The sequence below is a fragment of the Muscardinus avellanarius genome (genome assembly GCF_963383645.1).
Source record: "Muscardinus avellanarius genome assembly, chromosome: 4".
Taxonomy (NCBI): domain Eukaryota; kingdom Metazoa; phylum Chordata; class Mammalia; order Rodentia; family Gliridae; genus Muscardinus; species Muscardinus avellanarius.
Genome location: NC_137789.1, coordinates 56,923,339 through 56,948,415, shown reverse-complemented (window position 1 = coordinate 56,948,415; position 25,077 = coordinate 56,923,339). Strand labels below are relative to the sequence as shown.

Here is a 25,077-nt window from a genome sequence, read left to right as displayed (position 1 = left end):
CAGAGGTTAAGTGAGACCCTGTTTCAAAAATAAAAAAGAATAAAAATTGGCCAGGGGGTGTAGCTCGGAGGTCAAATGCCTCTGGGTTCCATCCCCAGACCCGCGGGAAAAAAAAAAAAAAAAAAAAAAAAAAAAAAAAAAAAAAAGCCAAAGCAGTTCATCAACCAACCCACCAAACAGGCAATCAAACAATTCCTCCCAACCGCGCCTAGAGGGCTAATCGATTCCTTGCGGTAGTTTGAAAGGAAAAATCAGGGTGCTGGTGGCCGGATGGGGGGTGCAGGGCAGGTGGGCCGAGGGCGGTTCTACTCCCTCCAGCTTCCCCAGCGCGCTGAGGCGCGGGTCCTGCGAGCGCTGCAGCGTGAGACGTGGGCGCGCCGGGCGAGCCCGCGCTTGCTGGAGAGCCCGCGGGGGCCTGCAGCCGGGGCGGGTCTGTACCCCGAACCCCGCCGGGCAGCCCGGGGGCGGGGCCTGGAGGGGCGTGGCCGGGAGAGGCTCGCCTCCCATTGGCTGAGCGGAGCCGCCCCACGCGGCCGCCTGTATAAATCCGCGTGGCGCCGAGCGCTGCTCAGCACGTTGCCAGCGTCCAGCCCGCTCTGCTCGCCGCGCCAGCCTGCAGCCCGCGCTCACCATGGCCACTGTTCAGCAGCTGGAAGGAAGATGGCGCCTGACGGACAGCAAAGGCTTCGACGAGTACATGAAGGAGCTAGGTGAGGCACCGGGCCCGGCAGCGCCTGCAACGCGCCATGTGCGCGGCCGTTTCGGCCTTAGGGCCCCGTCGGCGTGTGGGATGCGGGTGGGGGAGAGATGCTCGCGGGTACCCCCATCCTCCCATCGCCCCTCCACCCCTGGCCGGCCCGGGATGCCGCGGGGCGCAGCGCTACGCGGGCAGTCCGCGGGGATTGCCGGGCGTGGGCGCCTTGCGGGAATCTGGGATGTGCCACCCCGCGTCCGCGCCACTCTTTTCTCCTCCTCTCCCCGCGCCTCCGCAGCAGCCTCTCCACCTGGCTCCCTGTCCTTTAGCGTGCGCGACCCGCCCACAAACCCTCGGGAAGCCCCCTTAACTTTCCCCTTTTCCCCCCACTACTCATCTTCCCCGCCCCTCATGCCGCCATCCTGTCTCTCTCCCTTTTTTCACCCTGCCCCATCTTTTGTTCCCTGATGGCGCGCAGGTCCCCTCTCCTCATCCCCACCTGGACTGTGTGGCGAGGCGCGGTCTCCAGCAGAAAGCCCGTAGAACTTCTGAATGGAGCCCGAGCTCCACTTCTCTCAGCAGCATCCCCACGGTTTCTCTGCACATTAGCACACGTGTGCTTAGGGTCAGCGTGGCTCATTTCCAGGCTGCAGGTCCTCTGCCCGCTCTCACCGGGTGAGCCAGGCCCATATGGTTGTCTCAGCTCCCTGGGGAGCACCGAGGCCTGGAGTGGCACTGACAGCACCATGGCTGCCACCGCAGTGGGCGGATGGCAGTAAGAAAGAAGACCTGCTGCCTGGGTGGTGCTGAAGCTCATTTTCTGTTCCCTGTGTCCAGAGGGTGAGAGGCAAAGCAGACTGTGGGCTTGGCTGGAAAACTGTAATCAGAAACAGCTGGCCTGTGGCAGCTACTGCTACAAGATGGGTGTGGTGTGCCAAGACACTTGACTTCTAAAAGCCTTGCCAGAGAGGAGTCTTTCTGTATGAAGATTCAGGTTGTCTCTGTCACTGTAAATAGTGCTTTGTTTTCTATTGCTGGCTTTTTTTCATGACAGTGACCGCATAGTTGAGACATTGGACAGACAAGCAAACAAAAACGGACCTTTGTCACAGGTCACTAAGGAGTAGGTTGGAGTTAGCATAGCATGGAGGCCTCTCTGGGAGGGGGTTCCCACCCCCAAAGGAGCTACTGGGACTAGAAGTTGCTTCAGACACTATCAAAAGTACCAAATACTAAGCTGACTGCTCCCCGGTGAAGTCACTGCAATGACCCCTAATGACACCCTGTCTCTGGTTACTTGAGGATCGTTCCTGCACTAGTCTTTATCAAGGCAGTGTGGGATTCAGGGTAGTTTGTGGTGAATCAGGAGTGGATTCACGATACTGTCAGGAAAACAATAACACAGTATTTTTCTCTTTTTCAAAGACTTAAGATGACTTGGGAAAAGCCACTTAGGGTACTTGTCCAGGTCATACAGCATTTATGTTTATGCACAGGTGTGAGGACCAAATAAAGGACATGCCAGGATTCTGGAGTGATGAAATTGTCAAGACTCAACCCATAAGAGAACCACCAAGGTGTGGGAAGAACAGGGCCTACCTATTTGTCCAGAGGGAGAATAAATAGTGACCCCAAACAACAAAAGATACCAGCCGGGAGCTGGTAAAAGACAAAGCTGGAGGGGGACAGTCATGGTGCTTAGGTTCTCCCCATTTGTAAAATAGGATTTTGCCTGGATCCAAGATTCCTTGCGAATGTCGATACCAAGGAGGAAATTACAGATTATAAATTAATATATAAGAATGTGAAATTCCATAGCCATCTAACTATAGTGATTAATAGACTATACAAAATAAAATCAGTTCTGAGCTCTTCCAGTAGCACAATGTTTCAAGTTAGTGGAACAATCATGATGCTAATAAATGGAAAAAAATCTTACCCCCCAAATAGAAAAGGAACATGTTGAGTTACACAGCTTTTAAGTGTTTTCTGTTTTCCAAGGAAAATTTTTTCCATTTATTAGCATCCTATTTCTTCTGCTAACTTAAAACATTGTGCTTTTGGGAGAGCTCAGAATTTTTTTTTTTAACTTTGTGTAACTTATTGTCAAAGGCTTTTTCTCTTCCAGATGATGTGCTGGAATCAGAATACAATGGCTGGCAGATTCCACTGTATCAGAGACTGAGCTAGCTTTGAGTTTGCAATTTTGAATCCTTTGTCTTTGCTTTTTTATCTTGTACTTTGAGTAAATGCAGTTAGGGAGTGAAGTCTTCCCAGACTTGTTGAAGGCCAGCGTAATGTGGCGGCTGGAGCCAAGATATGGAGCCATGTTGCCTGCACTGCTGATTCTAGCCTCACCACTTCCTAGCTCAGGCCAGTGACTCAGTGCCTTGCTTTCGCATCTGTCAGGTGGAGACAATAACATTATCCACCTCTCAGGGTTCTTTTAAGTCTTTTTTGATTAATGTACTTATGGTAAGCACTGAATATATGCTAACATTAAGCGACTACATGAGAATATGCCAGGCAGAGTGATTACACTTGAACTGTTGCTTTTAGTATGTAAATTATCACCAGTCTTCCTGTTACTTAACATGATATAACTTTCTACAGGAGTGGGACTGACCATGCGAAAAATGGGTGCCATGGCTAAACCAGATTGTATCATCACTGTCGACGGCCAAAACCTCAACATAAAAACTGAAAGCACTTTGAAAACAACACAGTTTTCCTGTACCCTGGGAGAGAAGTTTGAAGAAACTACAGCTGATGGCAGGAAAACTCAGGTCAGCTATAACATTTTATAAAATCCCAGAAGCTTCCAGAATGATAAATTATATTAATAATATTTTTTACTCTTTATAGTCAAGCTTAATAAAAGAGTTATTTTATTAATTGAATTGTGACAAATTCATAAAATAGTTGGAATATCTTTTATGAACTTCTAGACTGAAAGGTAGGTATTTTGTTATCAATAACATCAGTGTGATTGATGATCTAGACCCAGAAAAGAGAAGATGAAATGAAATGTTGAATAGGGAGGTTATGAGTCATGGAAACCTGTGCTGTGGACGATTAAAAAGTACACTTTATTTTCGCAGACGGTTTGTAACTTCGTAGATGGCGCGTTGGTTCAGCATCAGGCGTGGGATGGAAAGGAAAGCACAATCACAAGAAAATTGAAAGATGGGAAACTAGTGGTGGTAAGTGTCCAACTGCTGATGGTTCATTGGGCTTCCTGCTTGTACAGGTAGCTCCCATATCTGCTCCATATCATTGTTCACGGACCAGAGAACAAAGTTTGGGGAAAAGAGGCAGAATGCCGATGGTTTCATCTTCAGTACCACTAAAATAAATAAATAAACCCAGAAAACAAATTTGAGAAGACTCATCAGTTAGACAGCCCTTGGTGAGGAGAGAGAAGGGACATGATGTGGCCCAGGATGAAGCTGGTGCCAGGTTTCATCCTTGCTCGGCTGCTGCGTCACTGTGCATCACCAATCTTGGCAGGCCACCAAGCTGCCCTCTTGGGCATTCGTTTTCCATTTTTTTTAAATGAGGCCTAATGTTTGCCAAGACCAAATGAATAATTTAAAGACAATCCTCAACACTTTTGTTTTCAGTAAAGCATATTCATACTATATACAAAACAACAGGTTCTAGCTTCTCTCAAGCCCAGGAATCTTAAAACAGATTGTCTCCATCAGTAAAGTAGATTATAAGATTTTGTCAGATTCTGATCCTAACGTTTCCTCATCGCCATTGTAAGACGAGGCTAACTTTTTAATGTCCTTCTTTCTTCTAGGAGTGCGTCATGAACAATGTCACCTGTACCCGAGTCTATGAAAAAGTAGAATAAAAATTTCATCATTACTTTGGACAGGAATTAGCTGCAAGAATGAACAGCTCAGTTCAATGAGCAAATCTCCATGCCGCTTTTTTTTTTTCATTACTGTGTTCAGTTATTTCTTTATCACAAACATTTTACGTACAACTATTTCAAAGTGTTGGTTTAATTAGAATCATCCCTTTGGTTAGTAAATAAATGTGTTTGTGCTAATATATGTGGTATGCATTCTTTAACTTTATAAGAAATTATATATAACATATATGTGTGTGTGTATATATATATATATACACATATATATGTATATATATGTATGTATATATATATATGTATGTATATGTATGTATATATATATATATATATATATATATATATATATATATATATATATATTGGTGGTACTGGGGTTCCTGGAAACCTTTCTACCTCCGGGTTACACTCCCAGACGAAACGGTCTCTTAAGCCAGCGCGGCTGGCTTCGAACCTGTGATCCTCCTGTCTCCGCCTCCCAAGCATGGGGAGTACAAGCGTGCGCCACCACGCCCGGCTAGAGATATATTTTAATAATTATGAATGGAATAAATTCTAGGGTAGTCGTAAGGGTACTATATTGAGATTACATATTAGTGATTTATATGTAGAGCTATTTTTGCAACAAATACAAGGCCAATCATTAAGCTTGTTCTATACTATTTGAACTTTGTGTCAGCTCAAGGATTTTGTTTCTGGTAGGAACTGTTCTCAATAAAAAGCAGCTGTGTAAACTTTTAATTTAAATATTAGAACCAAGGTTAAACTGGCCTTATTGCCTAAATCATACTTTTAATGGTATGCTGGTAATTATTATTCAGGAATTCTACAGCTGCAGATACATTTAGCAAAGCTAACCGAGGACCTGTTACATTCTGCAAAGTGTCTTGGAGGTTAAGGTGCATCTGAACACTGGACAAATCATTGCTTCCTTTGAGGAGTACTCCCAGCCTTAGAGAACACAATGTGCTCATTACAGGAGTTATAAAAGTCATACAGCTCTAAAATACTTCTTATATATACTTATATATACACATATCTGTATGTCATCTACCTATATAGGCCATATAAAAACAGAATTCTTGTGAATCAGTTCCATTTTTCAGAGCCAATTACAACATTCACCATTGGAGAAATAGTTTGTAGACTCTTGAGATCAAGCTTTGTGTACCTGATCCCTAGAGTTACATTACTTTGGCTGGCATTATTATCTATCTCTTCTGCAAATAAGAAAACAGGCATTTGGCTCACTAATTTATCCAAGGACACAGGAAGTGGTAGAGCTGGATTATGAAGCTATCTGGTTATGTCCCCTCTGACCTTAGTCATTCCACAGCACTGCCTCTTATACAGAAATCCTGAGTCTAAAGTTCCCAAATGTACTGGTTGAGACTTTAAGAATCGCCTTCCATGTGCCAGATGTTAGCTGGTAAGAATCTTCTCTTGAGAATTGCCGGAGCTGGCAGTCAGTGGGAGTCAGGCTCTTCCTAACAGGTTAGTCCTGTGCTGTCCGATGTATATCCTTGAGCCACGTGTGTCTGTTGAGCACTTGAAATGTGGCTGGTCTGAACTGAGCAGTACAAATAGGATTTCAAAAACTTGGTATGAAAAGGAAAAATACTTCATTAAATTTTTTATATTGCCTACATATTTAAGTCATTTCTAGTGTAGTTGATTATTCTATTAACAGAATTACTTTTGTCTGTTATCTTTTTAAACCTGGCTAGGAAAAATTGAACAATTCCATGTGCTTGTACTTTTGCATCTGTTTTTTTACTGAACAATGCTGTTTTAGACTTCCCTTTTGTATGAATTACTATCTTGCTTAGGTTAGCCTCCATTTTAGAGTTTCTCTTTCATTTTTCTTTTTACTTCTAATAATTTTGTACATTTATTCAATATTCTCCCCCCAAACACTGGGACAAGTTGTTGAAGTGTTATGCAATTATCAGAACCACCCTAAAAACACATGTTAACTATAGTTCTCTAGTTCTCCACATTATTTAGATGATAATGGTCCCATTTTATACAACTCAGAGACCACATAGGAGTTCCACTTCTATCTGTCCACACAACCCGTGCCACCCGCCACCATATTCTAATGCCCTTACTGCTTTGGCTTCTGGACTGGGTAGGGCATTGCCTGAGGGACAGTAGGCTCATATTTCTCAGTTGGTGGAGCTGTTGACAGTTTTGAGAACTTTGCTCCAGACGATGTGGTAAACATCATAGGTCTCTTAGCAGCCTAAGATTATGGGCACAAAATGTCCATGCCTTGGCCAGTGCCAGTGGCACCCCCCTATTCCAATTCTACCCCAAACATTCTCTTCATTTCCTGATGTCCTCTAAGGACATGGCACCATATTCCAAGTTGAAAACCACCGGGTAGAGCAAGTAGATCCCACCTCTACGCTAACTGGTGCCAAACTCTTTCTGCTAAGCAATTCTTTCACGATCACCCACTCATCAAAAGGCCTAAAACCAGTGACCTCATTGATTACCTCATTAATTATTTTTATTCCTTCTCAGTTGATAGTTTACTAGGATGCATTGTGTAGAGTTCTACAACACACAGTATCAGAAATTCACTTTTATCCCAGAACTATCAGATCTCCTGATTTTCTGTCTGCTTCAGTAACCTAAGCATTTCCCTGGGGATGCCTCATTTCAAACTACTTGAATTTTTCTAAAATATAGTGCCATGATTTAAGTGGTTGGGCTATGAAGGCACAATCTTGGAATCCAACTCTATTCTCTATCCTTTAGTAACTGCCTGAAGGCGAATTACTTCATTTCTCTGAACCTTAGTTACCTTCTTTGTTTAAGGACATATCATTGCAGCCAGACATGGTGGCATTAACCTGTATTCCCTGTACTTGGCCACCTGTATTTCCAGTACTTGGTGGGGGCTGAGGCAGGAGGCTCAAAGATTCCAGGCCAGCTTCAGAAACTTAGCAAGGTCCTTGGCAACTTAGGGAGACCCTGTTTCAAAATAAAAATGGCTGAAGGTGTAGCTTCACCTTCAGATTGAATGCCCTTGGGTTCAATCTCCAGTTAAAAAAGAGAGAGAGAGAGAGAGAGAGAGAGAGAGAGAGAGAGAGAGAGAGAGAAAGAGAGAGAGAGAGAGAGAGAGAGGAAGGATATCACATTGCTTAGTTCATGGAGTCATTTTAAATATTAGTGAGATAATATATGTAAATTGCTTAGCAGGGGCTCCAGAGTAAAGGCTTAATGTTTCAAGAGCACTGTGACAGTGATGGTTGAAATACTTTATAATACTATTCTGCCATTTTGTAGGCCCTAGCCACGCATGGGTGGGCATTAAGCACTTAAAATGTGAATGTAGCTGAGGACATAAATTTTAAATTTTATTTCATTTTTATTAATTAAAACATAATTTTTTTGGCGGTACTAGGAATGCAACCCAGGGGCATTCTACCTCTGAGCTACACTCCCAGACCTATTTTTTATTCTTTATTTTGAAACAGGGTCTCACTAAGTTGCAAGAGGGCCTCACTAAGTAGCTGAGGATGGCCACGAAGAGGGATCCTCCTGTCTCAGCCTCCCAAATGCTGGGATTACAAGTGTGCACCACCACACCTGGCTAAAATATAAATTTTAATACATACATTTCATCATCTGTTGATTTGGATAGCATAGGATGCTAGCCTGATTTTTTAAAAAATGGGATTTCTTATTTTTTATTTTTAAACGGATCCTCTTGCAGTATTCTTCATCTCAGTCCATGGGAAATTCACTCTTTTGACTCCCAGTCTAAATGTCTTACACTTTTGATTTTTATTATTTCTTCCTACTTTATATCTAATCCACTACCAAATCATTTTAGTTTTGTCTTTGGAATGTATCTAGAATTCAATTACTCCTTATCATGTCCCCAAATACCACCAGGCTTCAAATACTACATCATCTCTCCTCTCCTCTTCTCTGCCTGTTTTTGTCTCTATCTTTTCAGAGCTACCATTTTCAAGCACAGGTTAGAATACAGATGCACATTGACCGGTGAGGTCATTGTAAGTTGGATATGGTAAGTAAAAATATATATTTAACACATCTAACCTACAAAATGTCATAGCACAGCGTCACAGCACATTGCAGGTTGTGGTTGTTCTCATGACATCTCAGCTGATGGAGCGATGCTGGCAGCTAAGGGCTGCCCAGTGTCACTGAAATAGACATTTTCCTTTCTGGGGTTCTTGTCTACAAAATTTGAAGGATGACACTCGCAAACAACAGAAAGACAAGTGAAGAGTTTATTGTAAAGAGAACACAGAAGGGGAAAAGAGGCAGAATACCCTCGTGGGTAGTGGGGACCCTGGCATCCGGCAGCTTCCTTCTAGATGCTACTTGAGAGTAGCCCAAGATAATTGCTGTCAACTGTTAAACTGTTTACTTCCAAAGTCCATTGATTTGCCAGAAGAAAGGTGGGGGTCACCCTGGGGGCGTCAGTCGACCTTGACGTCCAGTGGATGCCTCTGGTCACCAGAAGAGAGATGCCCAGGCAAAACACCAGGCAACTCTCAGAGCCAATGCAACCTGCACAGGAGAGGAAATCTCCAAAAAGAGAGGGGTTACCAAGTGGGGAAAAACCACTAGAGTGGCTGGTCTAGGGGATTATGTTTCTGAGCCTCCTTTTCTAGTTGGGGTCTCAGGGGCAGTTTCCTGGGATTTGCATACTGCCCTTCTTTGTGGTTCCAGATGTTATTTCCTGGATTTTCCTGGGATGGATTATTAGCAGAAACAACTGAAGTTTTGTGAAGCTCTGGTCACTTTCAGGAGCTTTTTGATCTCATTATCACTTTTCAGGAAATTTGGAAGTTAGTTAGCATCTGTTGCCTCTCAGGAAATGAAATTTTTCTACCGTGGCCCTCTGGTCCTATCTGCTTACTTCTTTCTACCCCTCACTACCAGAGTATCCTACCATGGGACATTAGTCCAGGAAAAGACCGAAGTCCAAAATTTGAGCCAGTATGGTGGTATATACCTGTAATCCCAGTTCTTGGGAGGCTGAGACAGGAGGATTGCAGGTTCAAGGACAACCTCAGCAACATAATGAGATTCTGAGCAAATTGAGACCCTGTTTCAAAAAGAAAACATAAAAAAGACCAGAGGTTGTAGATCTGACCTTCTACCGAAGGTGTGTAATTTTCACATTATCATAAAGTTGAAAAATCCTAAGTGAAGCCCTCATAAGTCAGAGACAGCCTTTGTCATTCCTCTGTTGAGAGTTCTCCTCTGGCTTCTCATGCCATGGAAATAGAGGCCCATGCCTTTATAGACATGCTGTCTTCCAGTTTCCCAATGCCCCTTCTGATTTCATCTCCACCACTCTTGCTCAAACACCTCCTCCAGCCACACTGGCCACTGTTGATAAAGGTGCCTCCTGCCTCAGGTCCTTTGACCTCGAGTTGCCTCTGACTACAGCAATCTTCCCCTAGGACTCCCAGCCTGAGCTTTCTCACTTCCTCCAGGTCTCTTCTCAGATGTCACCCTAGCAATGAGTCACTCCCAGCCCATACCATACAGAGTAGCTCCCAGCCCTCCCTCTTCCTCTCCATTCCCCTGCACTGCTCTCTTTTCCCCATAGACCTTCCCTTACTGCCAATCCTGACTCACAAAGTAAAGAGATACATATCTACTTGATTAGCTTTTAATTGTTTATGGCTATTTTGGTCTCCCCAAAAGGTAATCTCCACTGAGAAGAAACTCTTTTTATAGTGCTCTCTTTCTAGCACTCAATTAGGAGAGGTCTCAGCACAGAAGACACTTAATAAATACATGTTGAATGAACTGCGTGAGATGGTGCCTATCATCTCAGTACTTGGGAGGTGGAGATAGGAGGAGGTTTGAGGCCAGTCTCAGCAATTTTATGAGACCCTATTTCAGTGTCCTTCCTTTCAATCCCCAGGACCAATGAATAATTACTTGTTGAATGAACAAAACACGAGTAAACTAATGGCTTCTGATGCCTATTTAAAACATTTTAATATTATTTAAGACCCTGCATGATATCCCTTTAATCCTTTTTTAAAAACCCTATTTTTTACCTTTCTACAAATTTAATCAGGTCTTCTTTTTAGCCCAGTAGTGTGCTTGATGAATATGGGATAGGCATGTTTCAAATATAAAGTAAAGCATGCTTCTGACCTGGTATGTCATAGGCCTTCGCTCTTTCTAGAAACAAGCTGACCAGTTTTGATTAATGTAAAAGCTGACTACTTTGCTAACAGATAAAATCTGCCAAAAAGAGCGGGCATGGAGTCGTTAGTGGAGCATGGTGGAGCTTCGATATGATCTATTGCAAGAAAGATGGCTTAATACCAATCAAACCTTCACCAAAGAAATATGTACAGAAAAGAAATAGCATAACTTTTGGATTATGTCCTTCAGCACTGGAAGGACATTAAACATTTGTCAGCAAGCAGAGTTTGAGCATCCAAGGGTAGATGGTTATAGGGAATACCAATGGTGAGGTGGTGATTAGGCGCTCTGAGGCACTTTTACAAGTTATATCTATTAGTGGTTCTGTTGCATTTGTTGCTAATGTATTCTTGAATCCTAATCTCTGAAACTGTTCAAAATTCTGATGTTTGAATTGTGCTACGAGCCAGTCATGGTGGCACATCCCTGTAATCCCAGTACTTGGGAGGCTGAAACAGGATGATCACAGATTTGAGGCCAACCTCAGTAATTTAGTGAGATCCTGTTACAAAATAAAAAAGGCTAGGGCTGTAGCTCAGAGACATAACTCTTCTGGGTTCAGTCCCCAGTACCAAAAAAAAAAAAAAAAAGTTGAAAATCATATTTCTAGCACCTGAATTTTTATTTTTTTTGGGGGGGGGGTGATACATCTGGGGAATGGAACCCAGGGGCATTCAACCTCTGAGCTACACTCCCTGTTCTATTTTTTATTCCTTCTTTTGAAAAAGGATCTTGCTAAGTTGCGGCAGGCCTCACTAAGTAGCTGAGGCTGACCTCAAACCGCGATCCTCCAGTTTCAGCCTCCGGAATGCTGGGGTTACAGTCGTGCCCCACCATGCTCATCTAGCACCTGGATTTTGAGGCTGTCAAATCATTTTAGGTTACTCCTCAGTTCTGGCTACTTATAAATCAATGATTACTAATGTCTATTGCATTTTAAGTTCATGAGAATAATTATAGCTTCCCCCTGGGTTTCAAGGATTCACTGTTCTTTTTCAGCATTGATCTCCTAGAACTGACGGCTGTCTGGTGGGTCATATGTGGTTTGGGTTGGTAGGAAGAACTGAAGAAGCCAGTGAACTGGATTAAAAAGCATGTGACACAGATTTTGAAAGGTTGTGAAAGGCAGAGTGGTATGCCACCAGTCACATCACGGCTGGAAAACAACCGGAGTCTGATGACATCTGGTCCGTCAGGCTCCGTCAGCAGATCACACGTGAACAGTCCCTCACAGTCCAGTCCCTCCTCTCTTCCCAGACTTCCTCCCACAAGGCACACTTTGCCTATGTCTGAAAAGAAGATGACAACTTTGGGAAAGAGCATTTTTTTAAGGTGTTGGTAACATAAGACACAAGGAATGAGCTGGAGGAAGAGCAGGGTCCTTTCTCTTGCAACCGAAACATGCCAGTATGGGAAGATGAAATATACATGACTCAAACAAATGGCAAAGAGTGAAAAATGCAGCTAGAAAATAAGAATAAACTAGTGCTATAGGGGGTGGAAGGGTAGAAGCCAGATTATACAGGGCAGCCCAGGAAGGCCAGCAGAGAAGGGAAGGCTTGAAGCCAGTCCCTACGTGGTAAGTAAGGGGTGGGGTGTGAACATCTGGGCCCAGGGTTCTAGGCAGAGGAACTAACAATGATTGAAGCCCTGACTGGGGCACAGAGAGCCTCAGAGTGACAGAGGATATTGAAAGGGGAGTTGGTGGTGTTACGGTTTGAACGGTGGGGATTCTTTTTCTTATTCAACTAAGGTTGGTTGAATAGAAAAATTAAAACTAACAGGCAGCTCAGTGCAGCTTTAACAAATCTTTATTACAAAATTAGTAGGAAACAGATCAGTAGGAAATAGAGAAGATAATGAAAAAGCAGCATGCTGACCACCTGCATGCTGGAGAGCCCCAAAATGGAACTCCGGCCCCTTTTGGGACCCCAACCTTTTGATAGATTTTGTGTTGGTATCTTTCTCATCAGCGTTACCAAGGCAATGGGCTAGTTACTTATTCCTTAGCCAGGTGGTGCCTCTTTGTCTCTGGACAGTGCACTTACTAAGTGCAAGGGTCAGGAATCTACCTGGCCCTCGGCTCTATTGTATTGGGCAGTATTAGTTGCTCATCAACTAGGGTGCTTTGAAGCCACACACAAAGTTTACCTTTCCTATGCCCAGGGCGGATCCCAGAGGAGAGGAGGTAAACAGAGGCACTGGTTGCCTCTATTGAAATTTTAGGGCTAATGGCTTCAGTTGACTCTAAGGCTTTTACTATAGGTTAATCATTAGAATGAAGGGCACAGACAGAGAGGAACTCTGCATTGTATTCACTGCAGCCCCCTCCCTGTCTGAGTGCCTGCGCAGCACCTAGGCTCTGACTATATTTTACATTTTGGAAATTAATATCAAAGCAATTTTCCAATGGCACAGTAATACATTTTGATGCCTTTTCCCAATACTGGTACAGAGGGACTGGGTATGGTCTCAGGTTGGGGCCGGGAAACTGAATGAGTAGGAATACCAAAGTATCTGCTATTAAGGGATTTGGGTATATCTAAGGTTGAGGGGAAGCCATGGGAGTGGGAGCTGGCTCCACATAGGAAGCAACAGATGAATGTTTTTAAAAAAATGGTCTAGTTTTACTTTCAGTAATAAGAAATCCCTATGTGGAATAACTCTCTTACAAAGGACCACTAAAAGTATTGGACAAAATATATAGTTTTAATTGCCTAAAGTGACAATGAGTTGATAAATCATGGCTGTTACTTGACTCAGATCTGGGAATCTGGAGACTTCCCACTGACAGGGTTGCTTTTGCGCCGGAGCATTTATTTGCAGATGCAGAAGTGGCTGAGAAGCTGAGCTGTGTGCTTTGGGCAGCACAGGGAACAATTGGGGCTTTGTCTGAGGGTGGATGGGCAGCCTTCCTCATCTATGTTATTGTAGTAGAGAACGATCTCGTAGTGGGTGAGCATTTAGCTATGAGCATGTCCATCAGAGTGATGTTGATGCTAGCAGAGAATTAGAAAACACGTACCCTTCTAGAAATAGGAGATTGGTTAAATAATCATTGTTAAGAATCTCTAGTGAAAGTGACTCCTGTCTTGTGAAGATGTGTCATTTTTCCTCTTTTGTCCTTTTGTTGACCAGAAATTCCCAAGTCTTGCTCAGATGCACCTTTTCTGCATTTATCAAAATGTCTCCATTGAGCCAGGCGTGGTGGCGCACGCCTGTAATCCCAGCATTTAGAGGCTGAGACAGGAGGATCACAGTTTGTAGACAGCTTCTTAGTGAGGCTATTTGCAACTCATTGAGACCCTGCCTCAAAATAAAGAATGAAATAAAATAGGGCTGGGGGTGTAGCTCAAAGGTAGAATGCCCCTGAGTTCCATCCCCAGTACAGAAAATAAATAAATAAATAAATAAATAAATAAATAAATAAATAAATAAAAATAAATAATAAAAATTAAAAAATGTCTCCATTGTCTTACCTAAGATGTGCCTTACAAGACCCTTGTCGCATCCCTCTGCATTGCCATTGTCCTGCCTAACACAGCTCTAATCCAACTAACTCTCCTTATCAACTGCCCTAGCAACTCCCGTACTGTACCCCCTTGACCTGTGGAATGTCTCCCTTAAACAACCTCCCCAGACCTTTCGATCATGATGTATCCATATAATGAAATACTACAAACATCAAAAAAATTAAGAAGACTAATTACTGGATTGGGGAGAAAATGCTCATTATGTAAAGTGGACAAACGGATCATAAAGTACTATATATATTGCCAGGCCTGGTGGCACATGTCATAAATCCAGTACTCGGGGGGCTGACACAAGACAATCTCAGGTTCTCAGTCAGCTTCAGCAATTTAGTGAGATCTTGTTTCCAAATAAAAAATTAAATAGGGCTGAAGGTGTAGCTCGGAGTGTGTCCCTGGGTTCAAACTCTAGTAACTCCCCTCCGATACTACTATAAGGATTATTTCATTTGTGTGACAATATGTGCAAAAATGTAGAAAAATGTAGAAGAATGTTAACACTGTTTATCTCATGGGGTTGGGTGATGCTGAATTTCTTATGTATTTGCTTATTTATCTGTAATAAGAAAAATGCAAACAATATTTTAGTGCAAATAGGTCTATTATCATCATCATTATTTTTATTGTTAGTAATAGTAATAGTAATAGTAGTACTGGAGAATGTATCTAGGGGCATTCTACCTCTGAGCTACACTCTCAGCCCTTTTTATTTTGATTTGAATTTGAAACAGGGTCTCACTAAATTGCTGAAGATCTTGCTAAGTTACTGAGGCTGGCTTTGAACATGTGATCCTCCTGTCTCAGCCTTCCAAACAGAGATTACAGACATGTGTCACCGCTTCTGGCCTATTTGTATTTCTAAGGACAAATTTATATTAGAGAATATTAAAGACTAGTACAAATGAGACATCTCACTTTAATAGAAAATGTATATTAATATTTTATTGTAATGCACTCAAATAATTCTTCATCCGTTCATTTGCATATGTACCCAACTGTTTTATAAGTGGGATCATCAACATAATTTTCTGTTGCTATTACTTGTCTGTTTTAAAACATGTCGCTTCACCTGGTGTTTCTACTTCTTAATATTTAACTTTACATCAACTCCAGTACTGATCAATTTCTTTCAAGATTTTGAAAATGTTTCAGGATTTTTAACAAATGATTCAATGAACACCCTTACACATTAACATAATAAAATTGTGTAAAATATTATATTATATTTTATTTTTTTATTTTTTGCGGGTTTGGGGATGGAACCCAGAGGCATTTGACCTCCGAGCTACTCCCCCTGCCCTATTTTTTATTCTTTATTTTGAAACAGGGTCTCACTGAGTTGCAGAGGGCCTCACTAAGTAGCTGAGGCTGTCCATGAACCACAATCCTCCAGTCTCAGCCTCCCAAATGCTGGGATTACAAGTGTGCGCCACCACGCCCGGCTGTGTAAAATATTTTAAAGATATTTATCCTTCGATTAGATTTCCTGTAAGTACTTATTCAGCTCATCGTACATCACAGGCCAAGTGCAGACAAGGTTGGCCTAAGTGGAATTTCACTGACATCTGGCTAAGGAAACTTCTACCCTACAAAATGTTCTGCCCCCAACAGGCACTTTAATAATTTAACAGGAAATACATCTTTTCCTTTATACACTGAATAACTGTTTGCTCTAAAGTCAGACCTAATGGAAAAGTCAAAGGATCAAGAGACTCCTTATTTGTGGTAGAGAGCCTTGCTCTTCCTCAATTGCTGGGCTTTATGTGAGGCCTCGGTGTCTCTTGGGCTCAGCTCCAGGGGCTTTGATGCTCCTTCTCGTCTGCGTGGACGGCCCTGCCAGGTCACATGTACCTATGCGCACACCATACAGAGGCTCTGGTACTTCCTTTAGTTTGTTTCTTGCTTTGTTGTTTCTGAGCCCAGTGATTCTCTAACGCTATCAATTACCGAGAGAAACACAAGAAAGAAAAACTCCTAAGATAAGTTTCAGAGTTTCAAACCAGTGGCCATGATGATAACATTCACACAGCAAAGTTACATATGAGAGAACAGAGACTTCTTTCATGATTTAGACAGAGTCTGTCTGACAAATGGTTTCAGCGAATCACATAGCCAAATATAGAAACTAATCTTGCTGACTCAACGTATTGCGCTAACCACTAAACTCAGCTTCCTCCCTCTGCTACACAGGGCGGAAACACAGGGGGGGAAAAAAGCCACTCTTTCTGAATAGGCAGGCCTTTGGAAAATGGCCAGTTCTGGAGGCTTTCCTATATGAATACATCATTTTATGAGATGCAGCCACACCCAGAAGCCTCTGAGAGATCATCAGGACAGAAATGAGGTAATCCTAGAACTTTTGGGATTGATGTAGCAATAACTTAGCATGCCACAAGAAAGTTACTGGGAAAATTTAAATGCCTTATCCTTTTTCTAATTAAAAATGTTCCTGGTGCATTGTACTTGAACACGAGAGTGTATTCATAGTGATACTTTAACATATGCACATACATTTTTGTTCTATTTCATTCCCATATCGCCCCTTGCCTTCCCTGATCCCCTTCCACTACGTTACTGGTCTCTTTCTTAATTTTCATGAAGTCCCTTTCCTTTTTTTCCCTCTCTACCCTCCTATATATGAGAGAAAGCTCGTGAACCCTGATTTTCTGAGCTTGGCTTATCTCACTTCGCATGATGTTCTCTAGTTTAATCCCCTTTCCTACAAATTTGTTCCTCTTACTGGCTGAGTAAAACTCCATCGTATTTATGTACCACATTTTCTTTATCTAGTCCACTATTGTTGAACACCTAGGTTGTTTCCATAACTTGCCTGTTGTGAATTATGCTGTTATAAAAAAGGGTATGTTGAATGGCTTATTCTCAAAAGAGACAGTTATTCTAGAATTTCAGAAAGTTTAAATCAGTGTTGATTTGGTATGTTTGGGCAGTTGGCAGGGAATGTTTAAGTTCCATATGTCAGAGTCATAAGGACACATTAAAATAAAAAATAAAGCCGGGCGTGGTGGCGCACGCTTGTAATCCCCGCGCTTGGGAGGCAGAGACAGGAGGATCGCGCAGGTTCGAAGCCAGCCGCGCGTGCTGGGTTAGGAGACCCTGTTTCCAAATAAAAATGTAAAAGTAGGTCTGGGAGTGTAGCCCGGAGGTAGAAGGGCTTCCAGGAACCCCAGCACCACAAAATAAATAAATAAATAAAAATAAAAAATAAAAAATAAGGTACCAGAATGAGGCAACACAATGAAGGCATTAAGTCCAAGAGATACTTTCATCAGATTATTTGACAAGTAGAGAATTCATTATCTCTATTATGTTTTTTTTGGGGGGGTGTTACTGGGGATTGAACCAAGGGGCATTCTACCTCTGAGCTATACCCTCAGTCCTTTTTATTTTTTATTTTGAAACAAGATCTCACTAAGTAGTTGAGGCTGGCCTTGAACCGACCCTCTGCCTTAGCCTCCCAAGTACTGGGGTTATAGGTGTGCACCACCACACCCAGCTCACGTATCTTTTATGTCATTATACCTAGAACTGTTTAACTGCAGTGATTTTTCTGAACTTAAGAGAAATACCTGTTTTGTCCTGAGAATAAATGTGTGTTTATACATTTAACAACTTATAAATTCATTTACCAAGTCAATTCTCCCTTACTGTATTAGTTTTGATCTGTTAGATGATGAGGCCTCTAAGCCGTACTTCAATGTCACCATGTCTGAGATGAAAAAGCTAATTGATGAATTGATTGACTCAGTTTAGTACGTGTATGTTGAGCAGGACATAGTGCTGAAGGCTGGGCATACAAAATCATATAAGACTAAATTTGTCTTTATAGAGCTTAGTGTCTGAGGGAGAGACAAACTATGAACAAAACTAAAATAATAATTACAGATGGGTTTAATCATTTGACAGGATTAACAAGATATGGATTAACAGCAGTAACTCACAGTGGGTAGTTAGGGAAGGCCTCTCTGGGAGGGGAAACTTAAGCTGAAACCTGAGGGAAGAAAAGGGGCCAAGAAGAAGAGGAAAGCAGAGAATCACATTGCCAGTGGAGTTTGCATGTACAAATGGCCTGAGGTGGAGAGAACTTGCTGCAGAGTCAGGCAGAGCACCTGAAAGATAGGAGAGGAGGAGAATGCTGCAGAGGGAGGGCATCAGCTGAGGTCCTGCAAAGCCTTAGAGGCATGAGAAAGAGGGAAGATTTCATCTGAGTTCATTGGGCAGTCACAGGAGGATTTAATGCATGGTGAAGTCACAGTAAAGGATAGATACTCATATTCCCTTGGGGCAGGTATATTTTGGAATTTAGAATTTGTTTTTCATTTTAAAAAGTTAATACAGGTTGACATCCTTAATCTAAAAATCTAAAATGCTTCAAAGTCCAAAACTTCAAAGCTCTATAAATAGAAAACTCCACACCTGATGTTACATGATAGATTGTCATCAGAATACATGCGCACTAAAATTATTGCATAAAATTACCTTTAGGCTGTATGTGTGGGGTGAAATGAAGCATAAATGGATTTTGTATTTAGTTTTGGGACCCACGTTCAAGGTATCTCATGTATACACAAATATTCCAAATTTTTTTTTAATTCTGAAATTTGAGCTGGGCATGGTGGCTCACGCTTATTATCCCAGCATTTGGGAGGCTGAGACTGGAGGATCGTGGTTCGCGGACAGCCTCAGCTACTTAGTGAGGCCCTTTGCAACTCAGTGAGACCCTGTTTCAAAATAAAGAATAAAAAATAGGGCAGGGGGTGTAGCTTGGAGGTCGAATGCCCCTGGGTTCCATCCCTAGATCCCTCCCCCAAATCCTGAAATTTTAAACACTTCTGGTCCTAAGCATTTCAGGTAAAGGATACTCAAACTATATCGTGCATATATTGTGTCTATATATTAATCCACATATTATATAGCTCTTCCAGATACACTTAGAACAATATCATGTAATAGAACACATTAGTATGTCTGTGGTGAAGCATGATTATTCACAGTAGTAGGATAAAGGAAGACAGCTCAAGACTCCTATCGGTTCACCTCGGGCTTTGCTGCAAAATGAATTCAAGGTCCATTAAGTTTTAATGCAACTAAATTATGGGGAAAGTTAGTTTTCACAGCTTTTTAGATTTGGATTGGCGGATAAGAATTTGATATGTAATTCTTCCTTCTTTTCCCAATCATTATGAATGACATTCATCAACTCATTGATTCAACAAATAGTGTCTGAAGGGCTTTCAATGCTCCATGTAGTGTTCTAAATGTCTAGGAATGTAGTACACACGAAGACAACTGATATTTTCTTTTTAAATCTTTTTAGGTTATAAATAAAGATTGTATATACTTCTGGTGTTCAGCATAAAGTTTAGATATGGTTAGCTATTATGGAATAGCTAAAGCAAGCAATTTAAACTATGATTGCATCATGTTCTTATTATTTGGGGTGGTAACATTTAAAATCTAGTAGTAATTTTCAAGCGTAAAATGAATTACTATTAACTATAGTCACCATGTTGGATAACGGATCACTTGAATTGATTCACATTTTCTTTTCTTTTTTGTTTTGTTTTGTTTTTTGGTGGTATTGGGGTTCCTGGAAGCCCTTCTGTCTCCGGGCTACACTCCCAGACCTATTTTTACATTTTTATTTGGAAACAGGGTCTCCTAAGCCAGCACGCGCGGCTGGCTTCGAACTTGCGCGATCCTCCTGTCTCTGCCTCCCAAGTGCGGGGATTACAAGCGTGCGCCACCACGCCCGGCCTTGATTCACATTTTCTATGAATAGTTTTCTTAAATAGGAAAACTATGTTTCAAGATATTGCTATTTAGGTTAGAAATGTTAATATTTCTACCACTGTAGTAAAATAATTATTAAGAACTCAATAGAAACAATAATTCTAATAAGCTAACAAAGGTAAACTTAGATCCTTCTAATATCCAGTTTTTAATGAGAGTAGTGAGAGGCTGGCACATACAACAGGTTTCCCTGAAATTCTTTTAATGTGATAATATTGTCTGGAATCATTCAGAAGTTCCTGGTACTCGAACCCAGGGGCATTCTACCTTTGAGCTAAGCCCCTGGACCCATTTTATCTTTTATTTAGAAATAGGGTCTCACTCAGTTGCTGTGGACCTCACTACAATTGAGTTGCTGAGTTTGGCTGCAAATCTGATCTTTCAGTCTCAGCTTTGCAAGTGCTGTGATTACAGGTGTGTGCCACCACACCCAACTCACACCTTTATTGGTACATTATGGTCTCAGATCATAATGTAAATCATATTGACAGTAATGTATATGCACAGTAGAACTTGGTGACCCCCATTCCCTTCCTATGTCTCTTTCCATATGCAAAATACTGAGATTGACATTGGTATTTTCACATATGTACACAAAGTCTATGGTAGTCATTCCTTCAGTGATCCTCATGCATCCCCCTCCTATTTCCCTAGACCACCTCCCTGGCTCCACTGAGGTTTCTCCTCTACTCTCTGGAGTCTCTCTGGTATCCCAAATACTCCCTAGCTTCTGCATATTAGAGAAAACATATGTCCCTTCATTTTCTGTGACTGGCTAATCTCACTTTACAGAATGTTCTCCAGGTCCTTTCTTTTTCCTGCAAATGACATAATTTTGTTCTTTATTGCTGAGTAGAATTCCATTTTGTGGATATCCACATTTGCTTTTGATTACTAAGGAGATAAACCTGTCCATGATGAAGTATTTGTTAGGCAGAATTTAGAAGAAATATTGCACGAATAAACAAATAGCCTATTTTGGATCCTTTCTGCTTCAAAATATGATTTGCAATACTGTTCTTACAGGAGGACCAGGTACCAAGGCAAAAACTTGATGCATACTTTTATTCAATTCTCCCATTGAGACAGATCCATTTTATAAATCAAGTAGCAGAAGCTAAAAAGTGATTTGAAGAGGGTGCTGGAGCTGTGCAGGTAGAGTGGGGCCTGCCTGGGATTTACTCTCACTCCATCCCACCATATCCAGGTGGTCAGGCACCCAGTCACCATCAGGTGAGTGTGAGAGCTCCCGCCCCTTGCATCAGGTTAGGACAATTCTGCACTCTACCTGCCACTCTGCATTTTTCTGGGGTCAAACTAAAGCCTGGCCTTTGTGAATTTTGGCTGAGATTATAGCTTTCCTGGATTTTCCCTCTCCCCTCTCCTGCTTCCCTTATTTCTGCGACCTTATGAGGAGACAGAGGCAAGTAGGCTGATAGAGTCGGAGGACAACAAATGCTAACCAACTTCCAAAACTTTTAAAAAGTGATCATGAAATCAAAAGCCTCCTGGGAGTGACCAAAGCTTCACAAAACTCCAGTTTGTTCTTGATGATAAGCAGTCCCAGGAGAGTCCAGGAAACATCTGGAACCCCAACCAAGAGAAGCCTGAAAGAAGGACACTATGCAAATCCCAGAAAACTGCCTCTGACACCCAGACTGGAAAAGGAGACGCAAGCATATAAAGCCCAAGACCAGCCACTCTAGTTAAGTTTTCCCACTTGGAAAGTCCTCTTTTTTGGGAGCTCCCATTTCTCTCTCACAGGTTATATTGCAGAGAGAGAGAGAGAGAGAGAGAGAGAGAGAGAGAGAGAGAGAATTGATGGCATTTGGCCCAGCAGCTCTTGGGTGGTGTCCAGAAGACAACCCCTGGACATCAAAGCTGACTGAGACGCCTAGGGGGACCTGCACCTTTCTTCTGGCAGATTTCTTGGACTTTGGGAGAAAGCAGTTCACAACTGAAACATGTGGCTTGGGTGACTACCAAGTAGTGTCCAGAAGGCAGCTGCCAGACACCGGGATCCCCATTGCCCACAAGGGTGTTGTGCCTCATTTCCTCTTCCTCGTTGTCATTCTTTATACAAGACAAGAAACCCAGAAAGAGAACATCCATTTCACCTTTGGGTCCCTCCTGAGCAGTTCCTTTAGCAAACCATGTGCACACAGATTCTAGCTTCAGGGTCTGCTTCTGGGGAACCTAGTCACAATAGCCACTGCTGTGTCCTGGGGAATTCTTTACCCACAGAGACCTTGAGAGATAAATTGCTATTTGGCCATGCTGTGAGGTTATGTGTCATGCAGTAATGGGCAGACAGAGCTCTCTGGGATGCTACAGTCTGTGTATATGGCCAGACTTCCTCTAGCCCTTCCTTAACCCATGGCCCAATTCATCCTGACCAGACGCATACCTCCTACAGAGGGACTTTCCTTTATTCTTCCGGTCCTCTGCCAGCACCACTATTAGAGGACCCACGATTGACGCATGTGGCTCGAACCCATCTTCAGCCAAGGGAGAATCCACCCTGCTAAATGAAGTGTACAAAGAGTCCACGACAAGGAAGTCCCTGATCCTCTTACAAACCGCATCACTCAAAAAACCTTTGGCCTGATAGAGCATACAAAATAATCTTAGCTTGAAGACAAAACTAGGCTTGGGTACTAGCCTTTAGGTATGGTAAGTAGCATAAAAGATACTACTACACATCTCTCATATGTAGTAGGTTCATGACAATACATTTATAATTGTCTTCCATATATATATATATATATATATATATATATATATATATATATATACACACACACACTTGATATGGGGACTCTCTATCTCTGAGCTACACCCCCAGCCCTTTTTATTTTGAAATAGGGTCTGGCTAAGTTACCGCGTGCTAGCCTTAAACCCATAACTTTCCTGACTCAGCCTCTCAAGCACTGGGATCACAGTGCACACTCTCTGTGTGCAGATACAGAAATAAGATGCAGGGATAGGAATAGGAATAGATGCACCATTGCACTTAGCAATCCAATTGCCCCTTGGGATTTGTCTTCATAGTTTCTTCTCTACCTCTCAGCCTTAGTATGTTTCTTCTTGTTTGGGAAGCCTGTCATTGGACTACTAGTGCCATTTTACCTGCATGAGCAAAGGACTGAAAGTGCTGCTGAGAGATTACATTCTCCTTTCCCCACAAGGGCTGCCTGGTGCCATGTGGGAGAAGGAAACTGTTTGCTTACTGCAGACTGGGACATCCGAGGAGAGTTCCCCTGCAGGATCGGACCTGTAATCTCATCCTTGCTTGGCTTCCACTCCTTCCTTCTGCTTAGAGAATCTGACTCACTCCTTGTCTCTCAGGCTCCATTTGAACAACCCTGGTAACTTTTTTCTTATTTATTTTCTAGCAATATTTTCTGTAAATGCATGCATAATTATACATGCATCTCTGCATTCTACTTTAGTACCTTAAAATTAAATTTTTACTTAGTACCTTAAATACAAATTGTAACTCCAGCCCTTTTCATTTTTTATTTTGAAACACGGTCTTGCTAAGTTCCAGGCTGGCCTTGAACCTGAGATCCTCCTCTCTTATTAGTCTCCCAAGTACCGAGATTATAGGCAAGCGTCACGGAGCCTGGGTTCTACTTTAGTACTTTAACAAGACAACCTGAGAGATTGCTCCTATCAGCATTCAGTATGCTGTTTTTTTTCTTATTAAAATAATTGTACATATACTTAAGACAAGATCAGTTAATGTCATGTGCACCATTTTCAGTCTTTTGCTCTTATAAATAGCTAAAGTCTAGGCTACATCATCTTATTTAATTTAAAGAGACCCCGGTGTCCAAGTACCAATGTGGACTGGCAGATCCAACTACCAGATGCTACTAATGGCACTGAGGAGAGATGCAGGTTCCTTGATGATAGACAGTGGGAAGGTTGAGTAAATGCTATCTGATGTTTAAAATTATTCTTCCCATTTATAAATATATGAGAGTTCTTTAGATAAAAAACACATTCTTGCACCTAATCCTCTACAATAAACAAACCCCTGGCAGAAAACGAATAATCACAAGTGAAAATGCTGTTACTCATAGTGGGGTGGGAATCCAGGGCACTCTATCTAATTCCATTCAGAGATCAGTGTATTTTCTCTAAGTAAATGCCTGATTCTGAAATCCACAAAGACAAGAGTAGGTTCTGAAAGGATCGGTTCTGGAGTCAGCAGAAGAGTGCACACATCTCTAGCACTTCTAGCCGGAAAGGCAGCTTCAGAGAAAGTGGGAACGACATGAAGCAAGTTCCTGGAAGGGGAGAGGGTTACAGCGAAGACACAGGGTCCACTTTGCTGGTGTGTGACCAGTTTGGTGGCTACAAGGAGGTTGACAAGAGCGGAGTCTAGTGCTGAGTCAGGGAGAGGGAGGTTTTGCTGGTTTTGCTGGTAGGGAATATGGGGTGACAGGAGTGGAGAGAATGAAGGGATTGTTATAAAGTCAGGTTTATTTGAGGCAACTTTCATTAGATTAGACATGCTCCCTGCCCTAAGTTGATAATGCAATACAGTGACATCGAAACAAATGTTATCTCATCTATATGAACACGATAAAAATTTGAATAGAATTCACAGAGCACAGTATAGTGTACACACACACACACACTAGGATTATTGTGTCTATGTGTGTGTGGTACTTGAGATTAAGCCCAGGGTCATCTATCTTTGAGCTACACTCCTAGCCCTATTTTTATTTTATTTTTGAAACAGGGTCTCACGAGGTTAATGAGAGTCTCACTACTTGCTGACGCTAGCCTTGAACCTGCAATTCTCCTGTCTCAGCCTCCTAAGTACTCCCACGCCTGGCATAGATAGGTTTTTTAAAAATATTTCTCTGCTGATCAGAGAAATATTTTTATTTCTGAAATAATCCTCAATAAATCGCAGGCCAAGCTGGTATAGC

At 42.1% G+C, this 25,077-nt stretch overlaps 1 protein-coding gene across 1 annotated transcript; it reads left to right on the top strand.

Annotated features, from left to right (window-relative positions):
* Window positions 1-631: 631 nt before the first annotated feature.
* FABP5 (fatty acid binding protein 5) lies at window positions 632-4,553 on the top strand (the record flags this gene model as incomplete). The annotated part of the gene is made up of 4 exons (XM_080693737.1): window positions 632-710; window positions 3,308-3,480; window positions 3,796-3,897; window positions 4,500-4,553. The coding sequence occupies 4 exons, from the start codon at window positions 632-634 to the stop codon at window positions 4,551-4,553; spliced, it is 408 nt and encodes a 135-aa protein (XP_080549863.1).
* Between the last annotated feature and the right edge of the window lie 20,524 nt (window positions 4,554-25,077).